General features: G+C 37.9%; 3 protein-coding genes across 3 annotated transcripts in view; 1 reads left to right on the top strand and 2 right to left on the bottom strand.

Moving 5' to 3' along the window:
• LOC134848749 (uncharacterized) overlaps positions 1-16,940 on the bottom strand; it is a 28,876-nt gene extending 11,936 nt beyond the window's left edge. Inside the window, exons 1-5 of the mRNA XM_063866262.1 lie at positions 16,917-16,940; positions 15,526-16,105; positions 12,085-12,663; positions 7,195-7,320; positions 4,975-6,063 (exon numbers count right to left, since the gene is read on the bottom strand). Of these exons, the coding sequence (XP_063722332.1) occupies positions 4,975-6,063; positions 7,195-7,320; positions 12,085-12,663; positions 15,526-16,105; positions 16,917-16,940 (2,398 nt within the window). The remainder of the gene's footprint in view (positions 1-4,974; positions 6,064-7,194; positions 7,321-12,084; positions 12,664-15,525; positions 16,106-16,916) is intronic.
• Positions 1-20,687, bottom strand: part of LOC134847564 (uncharacterized) — a 318,779-nt gene that overhangs the window by 50,493 nt on the left and 247,599 nt on the right. The window lies entirely within an intron of this gene.
• LOC134847567 (casein kinase I-like) overlaps positions 1-20,687 on the top strand; it is a 584,249-nt gene that overhangs the window by 19,394 nt on the left and 544,168 nt on the right. The window lies entirely within an intron of this gene.

A 20,687-nucleotide genomic window follows, 5' to 3' on the forward strand; every position in this document is an offset into this window, starting at 1 on the left:
TACGACATCTACGTCAACTTCAATGACAACGACAATCAGCTACTAAAAGTAAACCATGCCCAACAACACCACTCTTCTCCGCAGAAATCTTCTCAGCTCCCAACTAGAGCGCCTCTCCGGACGAGTACCATAAGCCACCACTGATATTAATTTGAGTTACAGCATAGCTGACTCAGGGACAGAGATGAAGAAATTACGCGGCACTTTGTAAGACGCCATCACCTAACTTGTAGACCATCCAACTGAACGCGCCCACTTCACTGAAGCACAAGATGAACACATAGTTATCATGGATGACTTTAAACAGATGTTCCAAGCCAGTACAAGGGGGACAACTCCACGACAGCCGAAAACTGATGCGAACACATTTAGAGCCCCCACACAGACGATTCAATGCTACAATAACCATTACTAGACCAGACTTTTAGTCAGACATCAACAATATCCAGCAGCAATCATCAGACATATTTATAAGCGCAGCACACAAGAGATGAAAAATGGTAATCAGATGGCTGAGATTTTCAAGAACAGGCCCCAAGCAGTTTTTGATATCACAACAACGATCAACCGACGGCCGCTACAACAATCAGAAGATGACAACCCCATTGTTAGTCTCAGCTACAACACAGGACAGCAGTTCAATCCAGCAGCAACTCTCAGACCACGAGTAACGAACAATCGTGAATGAACTACAGTCTCATGACTAGACCTCCAAAAAGTGAATCCGAGCCTTTGGTTTTTTGAAGTTTGGCCTCGTGGGGGCAACAATCCACAATCAACCTTTTCTCAAGCGGGTTTCAACCTTTCCTACACTTGGGTTCAAAGTAGGATCGAACTCCATAGATGTACAATTTGCTGGCAGCAACTTGCTATGCCATTAGCAGCTCGATTGTACGCAGTCTCCGCCACTCTGAACGTTGAACAGCATAGTCTACGCGCCTTCAGCGAAAGATTGAAACAGTTTTCAATAGCATGTGATCATGTACAACTCATGCAACCGCAACAGATGAACAGGGACTCGACGGATCAGCACCAGGTATTTTCACGACAGCGACACGCCAACGGAACATGACATTTTAGCAACCAGCCTTCACAGCAGAAAACACGAAATTGGAGGTCCAATACCCAGGTCCACATGTCCTTTCGACGGACCGATTAACCACCCAGCATACTGCGGCAATATCATAAGTCGTCCTTGGACTAGAAGCAGAAACTTCCTTGAGAGTGCGAGAATGACCGCACAACGCACATGCAGTAAATGCAGCCAAATACATCATTCATTTTTACACTTCGATAGACGAAAAAACCACCCGCAGTTCAACGCCAACCAGAAACCAATATCGTCAGGCTACGTAACCAATCAAAAACCCACACTTTTTAGAAGCAATATACTCTTTCATTTAGTACCAGTGACCCTCCAGCATCGTCACAGACCCATTTACGTGTTCGCTTTTCTGGACAACGGAAGTTAAAACAACTACATATTACAAAAAAAGCCAAAAAAAACTTTGGAAAAACATGAAAAAACAGCAACGGGAATTTTTTTGCAGACTCGACTCGAAAACTATGTGGCCATAACAGTAGATCTCATAAATCACCAGGCCGGGAAGATATCGACAACATTCGATGTTCGAAACGTTGTTATAAAATATGAAATCAACGTCAGCACAGCAGAAACCGACAAAGTCAACAAAAAGCCTGCATGAAGCATGACCAATTTGACCACATCTTTTTTCCCACGTTCAGATACAAATCAAGATGCATCATACTAGGAACAGACAACATCGATGCAACTAACCCGAATCGACAAACAAAACAACAGCTGAGGTTCACGCGCAGTGAAGACAACTGTAAGATGGACATCGCAAGACCAAACGGGATAGACAACCAAAAACAAAAAAATTATCCGAACATTAGGCCACAAAAAGTATTTCAATTGATTCAACCAATTAGAGTCGATCAACAGCTTATATCAGCAGCAGAAATCACAGACTTTTGACGGACCAGCCACTAACCTTCAACCTTTAGCAGACAGAACCCGCGCGATTTGTGACGGATTTGAAATCATCAACGGATTCTGAAGACAACATCACCACAACTAAAGTAGACGACTTTTGGAAAGCCGCAGATTTCAAAACCGCCATCTTACTGCGACCCTCTAAAAACAAGGAGAAAATAAATTGTTGTGAGGAATTAGAAATTGAAATGCAAGCTAGTCAAGCTAAAAAGCATTAGTCAAGCTAACAACGACAACTGACAAAGGTTATCTCGAAACATCAAAACAACTATCAGGACGTCAAGGTGCTCGATTTTATTCAACAACCCTAGACGAAATCAGACTTACAGCAGTAATAGCAAGTTTAGTCAAAATCATTGATGTCAATAGAGCAGCAAAGACAACTTCAAATCGATATCTGCAGAGAGAGATATCTCCAGTTTTGATTCAAAGCTCCACTAAGGAATCATTCTGTACTTGGCAGCAACCCAAAATAAATAACTCATTATTCAACAAACGCTCAACCGACTACTGATAGCAATGAACATAGTCAGCAAATTAGAATGAACAAAGTTTTGGCCGAAGAAGCAACACACATCAACAAAAAATCTCGGAAAAACACCAAACCCAATGCCGCATCTGATCCCAGTCAAACTAACAAAATAAAAGCTGACACAACAACAAAAGAGCAACTGTAACGAAACAGAAGACAACCTCTATAGCACAATGTTAGCATGAATTTCAACAACATGTTTCCTTTGACTGTTTCTGATGCAAAAAAAAATAAAATTACAAATTCAAAAGTAAGAGAGAATTTGGAAAGGCCGCCGGAAACTAAAGAATCAAGGGAACCTTTACACTTATAAAAAAAATAAGCAGCAGGCACCGTACTAAAATGAAAAAGAAGTCATCAGGGCAATACGTCAGGACAAACCGCAAGAAACACATGCTTCATATCCAAATGCACGTTCAAACTGCAGACAAAACGATTAGACCAAAAAAATTTTGACAGCTGCACGCAGAATTTCGGAAGCAACTAACAGCGGCAGCAACATAATAATCAACAACAACTATTATCAAAATCGGCAGACACATCGGCATCAACAGACAACCAGCATCTTAAACATGAAATTCAAAACGTAATTATCACAGTCGACAAATTTTTGAAGCAGCCACAACCGATATCACTAGAGCCAGTTTTAGGAATCGCCAGTGTCTAGATTTTATGTTTAGGATCCACCCCAGCCCCCTTTTTTTAACTTTAAAATGAGACCGGTTGTAAGCACCATTGCAAAAATTGACTTAAAACAAGCTGTTCACATGCAAAATGTAAAATCCGTCTAAATAATTGAAATCAGATGAACTTCAAAAGGGAAGCTAAGGAAAAACTTGAATAGTTATCACGTGCAGCCAAATAATTCCAAATTTTGAAAAAAAATAAATTTGTATTACAGAAAAGAATAGGGTGACCATTCTACATTGTTCATTTTCTACAATGGCATGCATTGTAGAAATATAGTAATAGATTCAAGCGAGGCACTCCAACCGAAGTCGGAAAAAGCCCTTCCACCAAACGCCGCGTCTCATTTCCAAACATAATCAAACACGATGTCAAAACCGTTGATAACAAAGTCAAGACACAGTCTCGATCACAAAGTCGAACAAAAACTGCAAACATAGTCAACCCGTGTGTCAAAACGTAGTCCAACACAAAATTAAAACATAGTTTAACTGAAAGAAACTTGATAGATAGTCAAAATAAAAACGAACTCAAGAGGGCTACTCAACAAAAAGTCAGACAGCTACTCGGAAAAACTACTTCAGAAGCATTAACAAAACCCCAGAAGCATTAGCAGCAAGTATTTTAAAATTTATAGTTTGTGTGAAAAATTAATTTTTGAATTTTGAGATATTCAAGTTAGGAAATCTGAAGACTCTAAGATGACTTTTGTACATAGTTTCAGAACTTAAACCAAAGAAAGAAAGAAATTCTCCAAAATTTATTAAAGATACAATCTGAGTATCATAATCTGATATGAGACTTGGAGAGGACAGACAACGGGATCCCAGGATCCACTAAGCGTCTGCCCCTGTTAATGAAGTTATTTGAGCAGGGATGGATCTAGGACTTTCTCGAGAGGGGGGCGGATTTTCAACAAAAAAAATCGAAAATTTTGTTGACCTTTTTTTTAGGTCGACCAAGACAATTTCAATTTTCTGAGCGCTACCAAATCACTATAAAGACCCTATTTTGACCAAATTTTGAAAAACAGGCCAAAAAGGAGTTTTTTGGAAAATTTTGACCAAAAAATTACGTTTTTTTTTGGCGCGCACTCCCCCTCAAAATTATTTTTTGGCGCCAAAGGCGCTTTTAGAAAAATTTTAGGGTCCGACAGCCAAAAATAGATATCTGAAAATAGTTCATAGGGGGGACCCTTTGAGTCGGCGGGGGGTCGAATTCCTGAGGGAAAAGGCGTCCGCCTCCCCTCCCCCCTCCCTAAATCCGCCCCTGTATTTGAGTTTTAATCAACAACAAAACAAAAAATTTTTTCAGTTTGTGAAATTTAAAAATCATACGGACTCAAAAAAAGGTCGAAACACAGCCTGGTTGAGACGAACGCAGTCGAACGGATTTTTGCTTTGAATCAAACATAGTTTTGCTTGTTGAGCTCAGTCGAAGACGTTTTCTTTCGATCGAGGGATTGAAACATAGCTTGTTTAACTCAAGAACGCAATCAAAGACCTTTTTTGTTCGAATTGGGCAAAATTTAGCAAGTATGAGTCGATTTGGTCAAAACACCGGGACTGAGTTATTGGCCGAAAAATATAGAGTCAAAATCTTAGCATTGAATAAAATCACTTTGAAAAATTTCTTTGTTATTTCAGTTTGATTTAATTGACCCTAAAGGTTTGCTAGAATAATAGCTACAACCAAAAATTATTTTAATATAAAAGTCAAGATTTAAGGAGTTGCTAACCTCTAGGTTCAAAGTCATTGAAGGATTCTCCATCAAAATGTCCAAACAATCCCTTCATAATCCCCCTGAACTCGTGTGGAATAGTTAAAAAAATGTTGACATAGGGTCCCAATATATCCACGTGTAAAATGAGACCACAGTCCAGAATCGTAACTCTGAAGTTGGTATCCGAGTTTCCCAGCATTTGGAAGCGCACACCGTGACGTTCGATTCCCGTTGCTTTTCCATAACCGATTCCGTTGAGAGGAATTGAAACATCTCGTTTGTTAATTGAAACAATGTTGTAAGGATATTCTCCTTGCGTCTCCCTGTAAAACTCGACCAAAGTTTCTCCTCGGCTGATAGCAAATCCCGAAATTACAGATCCTGTACCGTGGGGACGAGTGCTAATCTGAACTTCCGTTGGATTGTTGTCGTATGTTTTCAACAGAGTGTAGACTCCCAGGCCAACGAACGAATACTCAGATCCGTCAGCTGTAATGAAGTGTCCTCCAAACTTGGCAGATACTGTCAGGCTTCCCATGTATGAACCCATCACAGTCGGTCTTTGATCCCGGAAAATTCCACACCGCAGGTCATCAGGGCAACATTGCTGATACGGTTCCAGCTCGTCGATATACAATTGATGTAAATTTTCAGGAGAAGCGCTCTGATAGCTCATTCGTCCTGCGCCAGACTTGACATCCTCAATCAAAGATCCCTCAGAGTCGTAGCAGCACTGGTTCGAGACATAATCAACTCTACCATCTCCAAACTCTGTACATGACATTAGAGCAGATCGAATGCAAAAGCTGGCTCCCTCGTTGAACTCGCACTGGGTCGCATTGCAGAGCTCGTTTGCTGGGGATCCGCTGCTCTCGTCCTGGTTGCAACAAGGGTCATAAGACCACAAGTTAGGGCCATTGGTAACCTCGTCATGGGCCCATGAGGCGTCAGATTTTCCACCCTCCCCCGCGACAGAGTTCGAAGGACAAGGAACTTCACTCGACATCTTTGCCGCGCATCTCGTCTTATTTTTTTCCAGCTCCTTACTTATCCAGTCCACACAATTCACTTGGTGTTTTTTCGTTACTAGGTGATAATAAGTGCCTACAATAAGAGGTGGTCTAAGAATTTTTCGAGCGAGGGGGAGCTTTGAAAAAAATTCAAACAATTTAGTTGTCAATCTTTCTATATGACAAAATTCATTTATCAAACTCTACTAAAACATGATGAAATTTGTTTTGACAAAAAAATTCAGCGCAACAGTCAAACTTTTGAGAAAAAAAAGCCGCTATGAAGATAAGGTTTTCAGTCAATTGACCTAATTCAAAACTTGTTTGTTCTAAAACAAAAAGATTAATAATCAGGGGCGGATTTAGGGGGAGGGCGGGGGGGGGGGGGTGGCGGATTTAGGAGGAGGGCGGGGTGGGGGGGCGGACGCCCTTTCCTTCAGGGATTCGACCCCATGCCGACCCAAAGGGTCCCCCCTTTGGTACTTTTTAAGAAATCCATTTTTGGTGACGGACCCTTAAATTTTTCTAAAGGCGCCTTCGATGCCAATATATACTAACTTTGAGGGGGAGCGCGCGCCAAAAAAACGCGATATTTTTTGTGAAAGTTTTCCAAAAAGTGCGCAAAAACGGATTTATTGACCTGTTTTTTCAAAAACTTGCCTGCGGCGCAGAACATTTTACTACCTAAACAGCGTCTTTTTAGTGCTTTAGGAGAGCTGCGAAAATCAATTTGGCCGACCTAAAAAAAAGGTCGTCGAAATTTTCGAAAAATTTTTGAAAATCCGAACCCCCCCCCCCCTCGAGAAAATCCTAGATCCGCCCCTGTTAATAATGTAGTTCTGATCAAAGCCCACTCCTACAAAATCCATGTTCAAAAATTTCAGACGGAGACATTGCGAAGGAACTGTAGTTCAAGGGCTTATTTTGCAGAATTTATCAGAATAAACTATGTACGCAGAATCGGGCTCATCCGGATATGCTCTTTAATCGGGCTCATTTGGGAAGCAACCATGGGAAATGCCACAATCTGGTGACAGAAAAGCTAAATTGGGATATTGGTTTCTCCTAACTCATAAGTGCGGAAAAATGGAGAAAAAAACAACACCAACACTTTTAATTGTTCAGTGAAACACTGATTCAGAGATTCCACTTTTTTCCTGACTGAATCACTTCAATTTGTCAATTGTTATACAATGCCAAATTTTTGCAGAAACCGATGTTTTACCATTTTCTGTTTTCAGCAGAAAAAGAACAGCGTCGTTTGCAGCTCCGTAGGTGTAAATGTAGGATGTGTTCACAGGTTGTAGAGTCACAGTCCGATCTGACAGGTATTCGTAGCCCGTAGTTGCACCTAAAACCAATTGAAGGGGCGGAATAACTATTATTGGTGCATGTTTTTCTAGATTGAAATTGTTTGTATTTTTCTAAATGACATTGATTTCAAAAACCCGAATAAATTTGATTTTACAAATCCGAATGGAATTGGTTTCTTCAATCCGAAAGAAAATGATTCAGGTAAACCGAACAAAATTGATTTTATAAATCCGAACGAAACCTACTTTATCTATCCGAATGATATTGATTTGCATATCCAAATAAAATTGATATTATCAATCCAAATGAAGTTGAATTTATAATTCCGAGCCAAATTGATTTTATCTAACCGAAAAAAAGCCTGATTTTACAAATCCAAAAGAAATTGATTTTATCTTTACGAAAAAAATTGATGGTCTAAAAACACATTTACAAAGATAATTCACCTGATAAAAAATGCCCAAAACACTTTTTCTAATACAATTAAAGCTTAGTTGGAACTCACGGAAAGTTTTTTATTGATACGGACAGTCTTGTTGGTCCGACTTTCAGAGAAAGCGGCGTAGTATTTATTTCAGAGAAAGCGGTAGAATTTTTTATACAGACCACTTTCTGTGATTGAAGGTTGGCAGCTTACTTTTTATAGAATTATTTTTGAGCCATAGATATCTTTATGTTGCCCGCGGCGAGTCAATCTCCATTCCATTAACAGCAATTAGCAGACAAAAAAATTAAAAGCCAGAAAGTCGAAAAAAAAAGAAAAAGGTAGAACCAAAACTCCAAAAATTTCGAAATTTTGTCTCAACGTATGCTCATTTTGGGGACAACATCCAGCAATACAATCAGCGATCTAAAAATTGGATTTCTTATCAAACGATGCAAACTTAGGTCACTAAGTTAATAAAACATATGCTGAAACACTGTAGGATGAATGAAGCTTTCAAGCGAGTAATAAACGAAAAAGGGAACAAAACTAGGCTTGAAAAAACATGAGGTACTGACCGGATCCGAATTTAGATATTTTAACGTAGTCGCTGACTCTAGGCCAAGTTCGCCGGAGAATCCAAGAGTTTTGATTTATTATAAATCAAGCTATCAAGAGATTCACGTGATTTTTATTTTCAACCAATCAACCTGAAAAAAGTCTGAATATGAACCTGAATATTCCGTTTTAATAACGCTTGCTGATCAAAAGAATAACCACGAGTAGAAAAAACTTTCAATATTTAACGTAATTTCAACAGTTTTCACTCTGGTAATTTTATTAAACATCAAATCATTGGGACATTTTAAAGGGCAGTGGAACTCACGGTTTAACCCTGATAGACTTTGAAATTTATTTCGAACACTCAAAATTTTACATTGATAAGAAGCGTTCTTGTTTTATTTTTAAACTTTGAGCAGGCAGTGACTCTCTTAGTTTATATTATGCAATCGAGAATGTTTCCAGTCCGGTGGTAGTAGTTTCTTGTTGCAAAGGGCGAAAATTGGCAAAAAAAAGTTTGTCTTTCAGTAGGTTTTTTTTTAAATTTTCATAGTTTTTTCACACAAAATCAGATACAAACAACAATCACATAATAGTTTGGGTGACAAGACACAAAAAGCCCTAACAGCCCTCAGTGTCAACAAAAACCAGCTCAATTTTTAGCATTTCAGTTTAAATGTGAGCGAGTAAAACGATGAAGTAGAGAACGTAAAGCATATAATAAGCTGTATATAAATTTCATAGGCAGTTTTTTTTTGTTCAGTTTTTTAGCGCAAAAACTTGTTCTGGAAAGGAAATTTATCAGCATTTTTTTGAGTTTTTCTGGAAGTTTTTTCAATTGTGAATTTGTCATGAATTGCAACACTCAATGTGGCCAGAATTTTTTTTCCAGGCTAAGTTATGTCTCTCAACAATAAGTTTTACAATTGTTGTCGAATCTTTCTGTGCTAGCTGCACAGGAAGCGGCTATCTCTCTTCTTCTTTAGTTTGGAATTGGTTTACCAGCTGCCAAGTTGTTAATTCGACAAAAGGATTTTTTTTCTCTTTCGTGAAACACTGTTTTGTTGGGTTTTAATTACAATCGGTCGAGAGCAAGCACCCGATATGTTAATCATCCGAACTCAGTTATTGGTTACGCAATGAAATGATGTTAAACTTTCAAATATAAGACATAATTCATTAATCCGATCGCAATTTAGGCTATTCGCGATTTAAGGATGCAGATGAGCGCGCTACACGTGTTTCGCAACTTCGCGGCGAAACCCGGCTCTTATTTTTATAAAAAATTTTAGCTTCTCTTGACCAGCTTGCAACACATAGGCGCGTCTACGTTGGTCTCTATTAGCTCGAAAAAAAGCCAGGTGGAAATGACTGTAAAAATCGGACCTTGAATATAATTTTTGAATGTGCAATTTCATTAAACAGTGTCGAATGCGCCCTAACAAAGTGTCGAATAGTGCCCTAATAAAACTGTGATTTGGAAATTTGTAACACGTTTTGGTTTTTTGGCTGTTCAACATATCAAATGTTTATACCCCGTGCCCATGAGACACTCTTAGAGAAGACGAGTTTTTCATACAAAATATAGAGGCGAGAAAATACTGAAAATATATTTCATGTTTTTGGGGTTGTCAGTTTTTTGCAAGAAAGAGTAAGCCTCATTGATAAACAAGTTATAATAACCTTTTGATTATTGACTAAATTTTTGTTAGAAGATATAGATTGACAGTTGAGTGTGAAAAAGCTGAAAAAATCATCACTCTAGAAAACAATAAAAATCAGACCAGTTTTTCTCAACACTGAGACGTGTACTAATGGTATTCAAGCCATAGTTGAAAGAACTTTAACATAATATCTCCCTTGATCCCGCCTCGAGGAGCAGTTTTTGAGGCTGCCAAAATCGGCTGAGAAAAAAAAACAGACTATATCCCGGACTCATGTACAGACTTTCGCGACAAATTTGTGGCATGTCCAGACTTTCCAGATCAAAACTTGGCATTTCCAGACTTTCGCGATCATGATAATCCGTCGCGAACTTCGCGACCGAAGTAGAGATGGCGCGACCAAAACATCGCGCTTCATATTTGGTATGTCCAGACTCTCGCGACCAAGATTTGCCATTTACAGACTTTAGCGACCAAAAAACTCTAGCGCGACTTTTGCGACCAAGGCGGATACGGCGCGACCCTGCGGCTCAGGTAACGGCGCGACCGGCGCTACCAAGCTCAGCATTTTCAACACGTTCCAGACCGGATGGAGACGGCGCGACTTTCACGACCAAGGTGGATACGGCGCGACCGGCCTGGTCAGGGCGACCAAAAATTGCACCTTCAAGATTTTCCCGACCGAGGTGCAGACTCCGCGACTTTCTAGACCGAGGCGCGACCAAGAACCAATTCCTTACGACCAAGGCGGAGACGGCGCGACCAAGGCCCAATTCCTTACGACCAAGGCGGAGACGGCGCAACTTTCCAGACCAATTCGATTTTTGTTACCAAATTTTGGTATGTCAAGACTTTCTCTACCATTTTCCGTGCATTTCGCGACCAAGCTGAGCGACTTTCACGTTCAGAGTGGAGAAGGCGCGACTTTCCAGACCATGGTGGAGATGGCGCGACTTTCCATACCAAGGCGGAGACGGCGCGTTTTTCCAGACCGAGGCGGAGACGGCGCGACCAAGAAACAATTCTTCGCGACCGTGGTGGAAGCGGCGCGACTTTCCATACCAAGGCGGGGATGGCGCGATTTTCCAGACCATGGAGGAGAAGGTGCGATCAAGAATCAATTCCTCGCGACCAAGGCGGAGACGGCAAGACTTTCCAGACCAAGGCGGAGACGGCGCGTCTTTCGAGAACAATGCGGAGACGGCGCAACCAAGAATCAGTTCCTCACGACCAAGGCGGAGACGGATTTGAACATACGCAGGAAGATTCCAGCTCTGTTCGAGTCTCCGCATTTGTCTGGAAAGTCGCGCCGTCTCCACCTTTGTTTGAAAAGTCGCACCGTCTCCGCCTTTGTCGCGAAAGTCGCGCCGTATCCGCCATGGTCGCTCCACGGGTCGCGCCGCATCCGGATTCAGACTAAAATTGCATGGTCGCGCCGAGAGTTTGAGTCTCGAAAGTCTGGACATAAGGTCTCGAAAGTCTGGACATGAGTCGCGCCAAGGGTCGCGCCGCATCCGGATTCAGACCCAAATTGCATAGTCGCGCTGAGAGTTTGAGTCTGGAAAGACTGGACATAAGGTTTGAAAAGTCTGGACATAAGTCGCGCCGTGGGTCGCGAAAGTGAGGACATACCAAAATTTGGTCGCGAAAGTCAGGACATGGCAAAGAAATTATGACATCCCAGGTCGAGGTCCCAGACTCATGGCCAGACTCATGTCCAGGGTCGCGAAAGTCTGGATATACCAAAATTTTGTCGCGAAAGTCTGAGCACAGATTTTCGCGAGAAAAATTTGGTATGTCCAGACTTTCGCGACCCTGGACATGAGTCTGGTCATGAGTCTGGGATCTCGACCTGGGATGTCATAATTTCTTTTCCCATTTCGTAAATTAATCAGAAGAATAACCATGTTCAATTGGCTAAGGAGAAAAAAGCAAAAAAAAAGACCCAAGTGTGACTTAAAGTACTGACTCCCCTAGCTGTATTGAAGTTAGTTTTACTAGATGGTTGGAATTCTAAGTACGAGCATTTATCATTAACAAAGGCCCTGGTTTTTGGTCAAATGCCAAAGTGAATGGCTGTTTGAAGTGAGTTTTCTGGGGTGGGGAAGGAGGGATTGGTCAGACAGCTTAAATAAATCGGATCAAATCTTACTGAAGCTGTATTCTCTTATTTCGAGGTCCGTATCAACAGTCAAGGCCAAATGAGGCCATGCAACACGCAAAACATTCTCCTCCAGAGCAACTTCCGTTATATGGAGCTGGTTTTCGAACGGTTCCCCTGAGAAGTAAAGCTCAACCGGCGTCTTGATGTCGTCTCCATTCGAAATGACATGAACCGACACTGGCTCGTTCACGCCCCAGAGTTCGGGAATTTCGGCTTTGATGTTGCGAACATCATCATCTTCAACTGTGGCTTCGATCGTTTTCTCAAACGATTTTCCGACAAGTCGCAGAGAAATGTCCATTGGAAAAAGAACTTCCAAGCAGGGTGTAATTCGAAGCTCCTTTCCTGGACCCGTGTACATGGGGATGACGGAGGGTATAGCCTCTCCCCCGTTACCACAGAAAGTAGCGATTTCCTTGGGAGGTCCACGGATTGCGGGTTCAGACAAATCCTGCTTCAATTCGAAAATCCAAACACCAGGTTCTCCTACATTGCTGCTTTTGTCTATGTAGTCTGAGTGCCGGAAATTATTGAAAGGTCCAGCGATTCTATCTGTTCCACCGCCGCCTGAAAAAATTATTGTAAGCTTTTTTGTTAAGACACTCCCAATGGAAAACTTTTGGTGTTCTATTTGCACAATTTTAAGTTCCAGGTTATGATGGTAATTTTTGATGATCTTGTAGTCAATCACAGTGAACTCTTCTCAGTCAATATTTGGATTATGAATAATCCAAAAAACTTCACTGAATATAAAAAAGAATAATACCGAAAGCTTATTTTGGAGGAGAAAACAGCTGATCTATACACTCAAATCAATGTGCAGTTTATGTTATTTTCTAAAGTAAGTACGCAAGTATTTTTTTTATTTTTGCATAGGTTTTTTTGATATGCGTTTTTTCAGATACGTTTCAAATGGAAACCTGTGAGTCGACACCTCATAGAAAACAAAACCGGTTGGACTAAAAATACTAGTCATATAATTTTTATATATGGAAAAAAGCGAATCATTCACTTTTCATGCAATTCCATAAATACAAAAAATGTTACGGAACACAAGTGACAAAGACCTTGAATCACTCCACTCTAGAGTTACCAAAGGTTTAACCGTCTTGTTTTCACAACGCATTTGAAACAAACTGAATATAGATGTCTTACGAAAACAATATAAGGAAAGTCTCAAAACTTTATGTTTGACAAGAATTTTCAAATTTGATCGTTTTTAAAAATTTTATAAATTAAAGAATTTAAAAGCTGTATATGAGGCTTTTAGTTGAATCATGATTAGTTAGAATAAATAATTTGCAGAGAAAACCTGTATTTTTTAGCAAATGAAAGTTAAACATTTTTTCGAAACACGCCCGTTACCTTTGAAAAATGTGAATTTTCTGCTAAAATTTTTTGGGTCTGTTCTTCAATAACATTTAAAAGACTTCCTCATCACAAACTGTTTTAAGAAAATGAGAAAAAAACTGTGTTTGAATAATTAAGACGCCAAACTCTATTTTTAAGTAGAGCACTGAACAGTGCTCGCTCGCATCTGGATTCCACAGACGCGTCTTAACATTCGTTACAATTTGTATAGCTCAGTGACAAATTGGTCAATTGAGTCTAGTGACAAATGTTGGTCACACAAAATTAAGTCTGATTAAATATTTTTCGTTATATAATCCAGCGATAAAAAAATCTAGTGAATGATTGAATCTTTTAGTGTTTAAGCATTTGTTCGTCGATTCCATTTCAACAATCGTAGGGTTCCAATTTTGTGGTAAAAAGAGACAGAGAGAGCCGTATCCAATCCAGTACAAGTTTCACCAAATGGGGCGTCTCAATGAGTGTATTTAAAGCAGATTATTGCACTGCCTTTAGTATCTGTTGATTGAAACTGTTTTAGTTTTATTACAAACTTTAGTTGTCAAAGAAATTTTGTTACCAACTGGAGCCCAAAATAGTTAAACATTGTCTTTGATGTAATTTTTCGATAGCAAACAACTATTTAACTTGTTTACAAAACGTGCTTTGAACAACTCAAATAGTATGATACTTGGAAACAATATTTTTTTTTATTTGAGAAAAACTGGTGAATCTTTTGAACCTCTCAGTTAATTAAGTCTTACAATCATACAAAATAAATATTGTGTTATGAGCAAAAACTTAACGGTTTTTTAGCATCTCTGATTAAAAAATCATTATTGGAGCTGAAAAAGAGAAACTCGCTTTGAACAACTCGAATGGTATGACAAAATGAAAAAAAAAAAACAAGCAAGTTTGGTTTTATCAATCGCAGAACAGAATTAACATTTCACATTTGAAAAAAGAATTCCTCACCTTTAAAATTTTCCAAAAAATTTTTTTTTATCGAAGATGAATAACAAACAAAACGCTTTGAGAACCTCGATTGGCTCAACAAACCGGCAAAAAGCAACTTGCAACACTGATTTTTACAATCGAAGATCAATTTTTCTTTCACAAATCAGTAAAATTATTATTAGGTTTGAAAATATCTGTTCTAAAAATTTTATTGAAGATGGCCAATAAACAAAAGGTTTTTAAAATAATATTAATTGATGTAGCAAATGACAAACAACAAGTCTGTTTTTTTTACAATCGCAGAGCAGAATTCTTTTTTCATATTAAAAACTCTCTGATAGAAAAATATTACTGAAAACTGTCAACAAACATAAGGCTTTAATAGCTGGAATGGTATGAAAACATGACAAAAGAAACTAACAAATCTGTTTTTTAATAATTGCAGAGCAGAATTATTTTTTTCACTTTAGAGCAAAAAATATTTTATGTTAGAAAAGTTCTGATAGACAAATATTATTGAAGATAGCCATTAAACAAAACGCTTTAAAAACGCAAATAGTAAGCAAAGTTATAAAAAAAGCACCTAGCAATCTGTTTTTTTTACAATCGCAGAGCAGAACTATTATTTTTTCACATTTGATCAAAAGTTTCATTACGTCTGAAAATTTCCGATAGAAAACTTGTTTGAAATCGGGTAACAAATAAAAGAAATTTAAAAAGCTTGAATGGTATGACAAAATGGCTCAAAGCAATTACCATCTAGTTTTTACAATCAGAGCAGAATTAAATTTTGGCATTTGGACCAAAATCTTATAATATTGAATTCGGTTAATTAAGTCTTGCGATCATTTCACGATAGATTTTGCGCGTTCGAGCAAAACTTTAGAATGTTTGATCATCTCTTATAGTTAACCAGGCACAAATATGGCAAAATACATCATTCTTTAAACAAGTCAAAAGTTTTTAAAAAAAGTACGTGGATATCTAAGGGTATCAATTGTTCAGATGGTATGGGAGAAATGACCAAAATATGGTAGTCAAATGAAAATCAGGGAGTTCAAATTGTTTTAAACGGGAGAAAATTTGTCAAAAACTGTAGGTTGCAGAAAAAAAATTACTTACTGTTTTTGAGTTGAAAATACAAATAGCTCCACACAGACCTCTCATTGTACTCGACAACTGCGAAGCACTGTCGTTCCGAGTCTGAGTTTCCATCTTGGCACGCCAAAATGAACTGTAAGCTGTTGTACTGCTGAAAAGCTACATAATCGGTGGGAACTTTGTAGTAGGTGACAACAAAGCCAGAGTCGGCCCTAAAGTTTCCCCCGAGACGAGTATTTACGAGTTCTAAGTCAGTTGGTTGAGACAGATTTCTGATGAAGAGATTGTCTGCCAGGTTTGGGTAAAGGGTGTCTTCCCCAAACAGCTTCTTGGTAATTTTATCGTCAAAGAAGAGATCAACTTGGTTATTTTTGAAGGTTTGCTGGTTCCACCAGACAGCATACGTCAGAGTGTCGTAATCAAAGGTATAATCTTTAATCGATGGTTGCAAAATAGCCGTTGAATCCGAGGAGCTGTAAAACCAGAAGCGACAGGCGTTTTCTTCGGGATCGTAGTTCTTGCCACCTGAACTTGAGGGGTAGTAGTATTGAGTGAAAGATGGACGAGCACGATAATAATCAAAAAAGGGACGCACCCGTCCCTCCAATCAATAAAATCAGCGCCTTTTTGGGCCATATGTTTTAGCATTTAAGCAAAATTTTGGATATTTGAATCTATTTAATAATTAAAGTACCACAAGTTTCTACAACAAACTCAACAAAATGATTACTTTTTGTTTTGAACCGAACAATTTTGGTGCTAATTGGATAGGTGGTCAAATTTGGTATGACAACGTGGTTTGACCGCCTCTACTCGAATTAAATTGGAACCAAAATTGTTATCTTCATGAATCTATGAGTCGAGCAAATACGCAGCTAAAGTATGTACAATCAGAAAATTTGAAGTTGAAAATTTTTTGTTTGGCCGACTTCATTTACACTTATGTGCCATTTGACTGTTTTTGATTGTTAGCACTTTTATTTGGTCAGATTGATGGTTGAACTACAATTTTTGCAACATTTTAAGACATCAGCTCAAACATAAAAATAACAAAAGTCCCAGCATCAAAGTTTTGCTTTCGGATGCACGGCAAGTCAGATGATTTTTAGATTTTTAGACGAAAACAAAATTAAAATTAGTTTTGGCAAAATTGTTAATAAATTTGAGCTCGCAACAATTATACCTATTAACGGTGTGGCTACGCTTCACCAGTAGTCAACAATTGGGGAAAAGATGCTACACATTTTGAGCTCAAATTGGACCCCATTATTATGGAGAAACTAAAAAGCTCCCTTGACTTGCTAGCCCTACTAAAAATGTATAAAAAGAAAAACTATACTTTCATCGGTGTCACGGACTAAAAACGGAATCATGCTGCTGTTTGTGGGTTATGTGAGAACGCTTTCACCGACAATGATCAGGTAGTTCTTGTTCATTGCCACACTGCAAATAGTTCTTGGGTTGTGGTAATGATGAGTGTTACACGGAAAGAAAAACTATAAATAACGTTTCTGTGTTAGCTCATCAATTTATAGCTAATGTTCTTTTTAAAAAATCTGGCAACAAACGACTTCAACAACAATTTTTCCAAAAAGTTCATTAAAAATTTGCTTTTTTTGAAAATTACGCGGGAAAAAAATTAAGAAAACTTTTCAAATCAAAATTCATTGCATATTTTAGATTTTTGCCCGCAATGTTTTCAAAAGTTGGCAAACTCTTTCAATGGAAACATTTTTCCTGCTGAGATTTTTTTCAACTCCCCCGAAATAATCAATATGTTGTAACAGAAGAGACATTAAGTTAAGTGCTACCAAAATCGAGTACATCTACATCGGAAAACAATGGTTTCCCAAGTCTGAATTCTAAGTTTCCCTTTATTAAAATGTTTTTTTTTTGCTGCCAGTACTTCGAGCTCATGAGTGCAATAGATGTGTAGACGACTTTGTGAAACCCACTAGTTGAGTGAAAGTTAAATATATAAGTAGTTGAATTTAGTTATTATGGAAAAGATTGTTTGTCCGCTCCATTATAACACTTGCATCAAGTGTACGTTCCGATACTGCAAAAAAAGACTCTTCGCCCAAGCTTTCCATCGCATGAAAATTTGGAAGATGCTCCGTGTGCTACGGTATAACGTTGTCATTCGAGCAGAGGGGGACGAGTGGGTACAACGCGCGGCCTGTAACACAGAGGCAGTGGGTTCAAATCGAGCTTCAGCCGCGGTTAGAGGATCCAAGTGTCACCCGTTTTCTCTATTTGGGACTTCTACGGCGAAAGGGATGAATCTCTCTCATAAAAAATTAACGTCGGCTTAACATATTTAGATATTACCAGCGCTTAAGTTTTAACTTTAAGTTGATTGACTCGAGTAATTGTCGTTATTTTTGTGATCGACGTATTTTCGCACTTGAAGGCTTGTCACTCGGTCACAAGAAAACAGTTTGCTATCAATTTGTTTCCGCAAAGCACGTCTTAAAAAAAACAATTGATTTTTCAACTGTTTTTATGCAACTCCATTAACGTCAAGCCAACATGTCAAACAAATTGTACTATCCACACAGATACTTTAATGTACACGTCACTGCATGCCCGCACCAGAGTGTTATGAATAAAAACGGTTTCATTGGAAAAATGTTGTCTAATATATTGTCATTTATCCCAACTTGTTTTGCTGCAACCTTAAAGCAGCTAATTGGTTATATTGAAAACCAATATAAACAATCATAATCCTTTTGAAACCCTCGTAATTTTTGATAGCGGATTATGATTTCTACTTTTTTGAGAAATCAACTCCAAAATTGTTGTACAACAATTTTACACAACAATTTCTGCATTACTTATGGCGTGCACGAATATTAAACCTACACAACTTGAAAATGTCTTGAGCCCCTTCACCGTGCGCGTTTTCAGAAACGTCTCTTTTTTGAGCTAAAATTGGATAATTGGTCTAATCAAACTGTTTTTAATAGACAAACTAAATCGCTTGATTTTCTGATAACGTCAATTATTCCAAAATTTTTTATAAATATTTTGGAGTTAGGTTATAAGTTTTCGACTGGAAATTCGCGCTCACTTGCATTTTTTGTCTAAATTCAAGGATTTAAAGCTTGCTACTTTGTCTTATTGTTCCGACTTGCAATACAAAAGTAACGGAATATTTGTGATGAGTTTTTTTTTCTTCAGACAAACTTTGACTTTTTAACTAGCCATTTTTGACAGAATTTTTTAATATTATTCAAAAGGTATTGTTGTCTTGGGCTTAAATTTGAAAAGATATTTCACCTGTGATCAATTTTTGTAAGGTTATGGGGGCTTAAAAATTTCCATTTTGGACAATTTGGTACAATTAACGGCCGATATATTTCGCACTATTAGCGCGTAAGCGAGATTTAATCCGTATTAGAAATCATTCCAAATTGATTCAAGCAATCTTATATGTCATAATTGAATTGTTAATAGGAGGAAAAATTATCATTTTGTACTTAATATGGCGTGTGGGAGGATGTTTTCAGAGAAAACTTGAATTTTATTTTATTACATTTAATTTTTTCATGTATGCTGCTCCATAGACCTTAGAAGGCAGTCGGGACATTCAGGGCTTTGCCCTGATACGAGCAGTCTTGTTTGGATTGGGACCAATAATCAGTTATTTATGTAGTTTTTTAGTGTCTAACGCTCGCATGTTCATTGCACCAACCGATACTGATTGAGTTGAAAATGGGTATTTGCTTGAAAACTTTTTGAAAAATTTATGTTTTTTTTATTTGTTCTCCCATTTCATCACGATGTTCTGAAAAAATTTGTATCAAGGGCAGATGCAAATTTTTTTAAGAGGTTGGGGAGGGTATTTTTGAAACAAATTCAGACACTTTGATGACTTTTCTTATCAACCAAATTGATATTTCGACAAGTCGCTGTCAAAACTTTATGAAAAAAACATACCAGTAACAAACGTTTTTGAGCACGTTTCGAAATTTTTTGACCATTGAACAAATTTTTTTTTTCGGGGCGCTACCCGCTCTCCCTTAATCTCAAGTTTAGTTTACTTTGCTGTCGAAGGCTCATTTAGAAAAACTTGACGTTGGTGTCTTAAGTTAGTAAGAAACAGGGACTTTTTGGAGAGTTTTCTTAAATTGAAAAAAAAATTTCTTAAATTGAAAAATTATTTTATTACTTTGGAAAAACTTATTGTTTTAATGAAAGTGAACTTGAAATATTTTAACTTAAAAAAAAACAGCAAAAATAATAAAATAGCTATTTGCGCAGAGGACTGTCTAGATGGAGAGGAATCTTTTGTGCCAGAAGGACCCAATGCCAGAAAATCTCGATATTCAGAATTCAGTCTGCGAAAACGTGAAAAAAACCGAGCGGAAAAACTAGACATTTTTGAACCGATTGAACGGCCTTGATTCCTTGAAACGCTTTACATTTTCGGTCTATTCATGACAGGAATTGTCTTTCACCTAAATTTAAAGAAAGTGCGGTAATTTAATCAAATCATTTCCTAATTTGCCCGAATTTGTCCATAAAGAAAGTTTTAGTAACAAAGCACAATTAGGATTACAAAGATTCAGTTTTAATGAAGTCTTCTTGTCATTCGAATAGCCCAACTCTTGAGAGCAAAAAAAATAAAAAGAATACATCTACACAATTAGATGCGGCGGATGTATAAAAGAAAAATGAAGAAGTACCGTGCCATACCCGCATTCTGTATATCTATGTTTTTTTGGCATTAGGTGAAAAATAGGACAGGTTATTAAGACTTCAGATGACGGTCATCTTCTACATCACAGATACAAAAAAAATATATTATGCTAAAGCCGTAAAAAGGTTGAGAAAACCTTTTTCGTGATAAAATTTGAGTTAACAAAAAAAATCTGTTCAAAGTCATGTGATACCATTTAAATGCATTCAATTCAAATTGAAACTACTGAAAAAATAAACCATTCTGAGCACGTATAAGCTTTAAGAATTCTTAAAATTCATAACTGAGGCAGTTGAAATCTTTTCACATATTGAAATTTTTTTTACTAATGTTCAGATTTTTTTTCGTTTTAACTGCTGTTTTTTTTATTTGCAGGACACAGTTTTTTGGATATCTTATGTATCCTTTTGATGAAATGAACCTATATTTAAGCATTTTCCAGCAGGAATTTGCCCATATTATTCCGTAACCTTTTCTT

This window comes from Symsagittifera roscoffensis, chromosome 6 (assembly GCF_963678635.1).
Source record: "Symsagittifera roscoffensis chromosome 6, txSymRosc1.1, whole genome shotgun sequence".
NCBI classification, from domain to species: Eukaryota; Metazoa; Xenacoelomorpha; order Acoela; family Convolutidae; genus Symsagittifera; species Symsagittifera roscoffensis.